Here is a 3957-nt window from a genome sequence, read left to right on the forward strand (position 1 = left end):
GGTTTTTTTTGATGGAATGATTTTTTTTTTTTTTTTTTTTGGTTTGGCTGACACTCATCATCTTGCTGCTGGACTGAAACTCAACTGCCTGTTGATGCGTTTCCTCTTGAAAGTTGCCCCCTCTTCATCCTGCCTCCTGTCAAGGATGGCCCCCCCCCACCTCTCCACTGGTTTTGAGAAGCCCCCCCAACCCCCTCGCCTCCACCTATTTTCCTTAAGGTTCTGGGAATTTAACCACTTCTGCCCTTTCCCCTTCTCCGTCTCCTTCTTCCACTTCTAAATGTTGCATGCAGCCTTCACCTCCTCCTCCTCCTCCTCCTCCTCCTCCTCTCTGGACTTTGGCCATCTTCAGCTGCACAGAAGGAAACAACCGTCCTCCTCCTAAACACAGGTTCCTGGAGAAAAAAAAAAAAAAACAAACGAAAAAATGATCCTAAAAAATGGTATTTCCCTAAAACACCACTAGAGGCCGTCCAAAACTTTCAGCGACACTTTACGTCACTGTCCAATGTGCTGGTGATAAACCTGCCAGGAGAAACTATTGCACCAGTCACCGTCTGACCACTAGAGTGCAGCATTAGACCAGTTGTGATGACGCTATACTGCAGTAGTTTGTATTCAGTATCTGGATACAAAGAATATTTACTGACGTGTCTGTGGTTGTTTGTCTGTGTGTCAGTACCAGCCTGGTCCACATCAGCATCTGTACGTCCACCAGCTGTTGGTGTTGGTGTTACTGTTACACTGCACTGTTACAAAAGATGTTGGCTTTGAACACACGTGTGTACTTTAGTGTTGAGTCGCCACAACAGTTGGCCTAGAAGAAGCAGCAGTGACAGCAGTAACAGCAGCAGCAGTAACAGCAGCAGCAACAGCAGCAACAGCAGCAGCAGCAACAGCAACAGCAGCAACAGCAGCAGCAGCAACAGCAACAGCAGCAACAGCAGCAGCAGTAACAGCAGCAGCAGCAGTAACAACAGCAGCAGCAACAGCAGCAGCAGCAACAGCAGCAGTAACAGCAGCAGCAGTGACAGCAGCAGCAGTAACAGCAGCAGTAGTAACAGCAGCAGTAACAGCAGCAACAGCAGCAGCAGTAACAGCAGCAGTAGTAACAGCAGCAGTAACAGCAGCAACAGCAGCAGCAGTAACAGTAGCAGCAGTAACAGCAGCAGTAACAGCAGCAGCAGCAACAGCAGCAGTAACAGCAGCAGTAACAACAGCAGCAGCAGTAACAGTAGCAGCAGTAACAGCAGCAGTAACAGCAGCAGCAACAGCAGCAGCAGTAACAGCAGCAGTAACAGGAGCAGTAACAGACTCCCCCCCACCCAACCAACCCCTGTAAACAACAACAACAACAACCATTCTAGCCTAGCACTGAATAACGGACTGAAATCATGTCTGAAGTAAATATTCCACAGAAACTGTATTATTACTCTGTAGAGTAAAAATACTCTATTACTCTATTACTATTATCAGTTTATTACTGACGAAGATGTGGAAATGACTAGAACATGTTGACGTGTCAGGATGACTGACACCGTTGAATGCTGTCATCTCCTCCAGCTAGCAGCTAGCAGCTAACAGCTAACAGCTAACAGCTAGCTCCATGCCTGATGGCCACTGTTGTGCTTCATGTTTGATCTAACCTCTGCATGCTGTGAATTAACCCCCGCATCACTCTCCTCTGCTGGGTGTGTTTTGGCTTTTTAATCCACATTCATCTTTTGGTCAAAGTCGTCATTACCACAGATCAACACCAGGCTGTGCTATAGTCCAGACCAATAATATATGTGTTAATATATTAATATATACAGGATATGAACTCAGCTCCAGTGCAATGTTTCTGAAACAAAATCTTCATTAGGTTTAGAAACAGGATTTTATATATTTTTCATGCTTTGATTCTGTCACTGTCTCCATGTTGGACACGGTGTGGTCTGTGGTGTTCAGGGACAGACTGTGGACGGAGTGGTAGAACCATCTAGAATAATCCTCCGCTCTCGGCCGCCGTGCTCTGCCTTTACATCTCCATTTGTGTTTGTGTGTCCGCAGCCAACAACAAGGAGGAGGCGGTGGTGGTCCAGAAGGCCCGTCCGGTCTCCACCGATGTTGGAAGCAGCAACCCAAATGTCTCCGACCTCATGGACGAGTTCATCCAGGAGAGGCTGGGGGTCAAAGGAACCGTAGTGAGGGCAGCACCCGCCGACACAAACACCAGGGCTGAACGCTCCATGTTTGTCAGGGGCGTCCAACCCTCAAACGCCGTCTGGCTGTTTTTTTTTTACCCTGCAGGGCCGTCGTGGCAGCAGCCCGGGCAGCCTGGAGGTCCCCAAGGACCTGCCTGAACTCCTGGAAGCAGGGCAGAGTCCCGGCTCCAGGCCGTCTGACGACCCTCGGCCCGTCGACGATCCCGGGGTTCCGTCTGAGTGGACGTCACCTGCCAGTGCCAGTGGTTCTGATGTCATCAGTTCAGACAGCCAATCAGACTCCTTCAATGCCTTTCAGTACTCCACCTGCAAGTTTGACAGTAAGGACCAGTCAGTACATGTGTACATATCTAAGTATATATGTGTGTATATGTGTGTATATATGTGTATGTATATGTATATATATACGTATATATGTGTACATATATTTTCATCTTTTTTCACATGTTCATATATATGTGTGTATATATCATCCATCCATCATTATCCATCCATCATCAGCCATCCATCATCATCCATCCATCATCATCCATCCATCCATCATCCATCCATCCATCCATCCATCCATCCATCCATCCTCATTAATATAATATAATATAATATACTGATGGTCTTGTCCTGTGTTTGGTCAGTACTGACCAACAGACCCATCAGTCCAAACACCAGGTTGAAAAGATAGAAATTCATGAACCAAGTTTGAAACTAATCTTAACTCACCCTAACCCTGTTGATCTGTTGATCTGTTGATCTGTTGATCTGTTGATCTGTTGATGAAGTCTTTCTCTTCATCTCTGTAGATTTCACTTTCACCTCAGAGGCCTGTGTAGGCAGAGGAGGAGGAGGAGGAGGAGGAGGAGGAGGAGGAGGGGGGGGTCGTGACAGCTCTCTGGACCAGGACAGTCTGGGGGTCGGTGCGGCCTGTGAGGAGCACGAAGTGGCCAGTTTGACAACGTTGCACCTCGACTCAGAGACCAGCAGCCTCAGCCACACTGTTACTGTCACTGGTACGGACCAGAGTCACCGTCGCCGCTGCTCTGTTGTCATGTCATGTGACTCCTCTGCCCTTGTTCCTGTCCAGGGTCTGAGAGCGCTTCTCCCATGCATTCGCTCGGCGGCTCCCGCTCACAGACGCCCTCCCCCGCTACACTGACCATGGAGCACGCCGAACACACGCACCTGCAGCTGGACCAGAAGCTCCACCACTCCGTCCTGCAGACCCCCGATGACCTGGGTAACAGTCCACCTGTGCTGAGCTCCTGGTCCTCTGTGGACCAGCCGCCTCGTCTCTAACCGCTCCGTTCACCCTCCGTAGAAACCAGCGAGTTCCCGGGGGAGGACTGCAGCGTGATGGCGGGCGGCTCTCTCACCGGGTGGCACTCGGACGTCGCCACCGTGATGTGGCGAAGGATGCTGGGAATCCTGGGAGATGTGAACAGCATCAAAGACCCAGAGATCCACGCCCAGGTCTTTGACTACCTGTGTGAACTTTGGCAAAACCTGGCAAAGGTAAAAGCAGTCGGTAAAACCACAGGAGGCTCCCCACTGGGATGACTGCTGAAGAGTTCTGTTTTTCTTTTCAGATTAGAGATAATCTGGGCATCTCTCTGGACAACCAGTCCTCTCCTCCCCCGCCTGTTCTCATCCCCCCACTCAGGATCCTCACCCCCTGGCTCTTCAAGGTAACAAGTGGGGGGGGGGGGGGGGGGGGGGGGGGGGGGTACACGCGGCAGGAATAAAATGACTTAATTGG

The 3957-nt window shown here is 50.0% G+C and overlaps 1 protein-coding gene across 1 annotated transcript in view; it reads left to right on the forward strand.

Moving 5' to 3' along the window:
- Positions 1-3957, forward strand: part of ralgapa1 (Ral GTPase activating protein catalytic subunit alpha 1) — a 55515-nt gene that overhangs the window by 16903 nt on the left and 34655 nt on the right. Inside the window, exons 20-25 of the mRNA XM_025058446.1 lie at positions 2053-2186; positions 2293-2527; positions 3005-3211; positions 3286-3438; positions 3520-3713; positions 3788-3886. Of these exons, the coding sequence (XP_024914214.1) occupies positions 2053-2186; positions 2293-2527; positions 3005-3211; positions 3286-3438; positions 3520-3713; positions 3788-3886 (1022 nt within the window). The remainder of the gene's footprint in view (positions 1-2052; positions 2187-2292; positions 2528-3004; positions 3212-3285; positions 3439-3519; positions 3714-3787; positions 3887-3957) is intronic.

This window comes from Cynoglossus semilaevis, chromosome 1, assembly GCF_000523025.1.
Source record: "Cynoglossus semilaevis isolate Cse_v1.0 chromosome 1, Cse_v1.0, whole genome shotgun sequence".
Lineage (NCBI taxonomy): Eukaryota > Metazoa > Chordata > Actinopteri > Pleuronectiformes > Cynoglossidae > Cynoglossus > Cynoglossus semilaevis.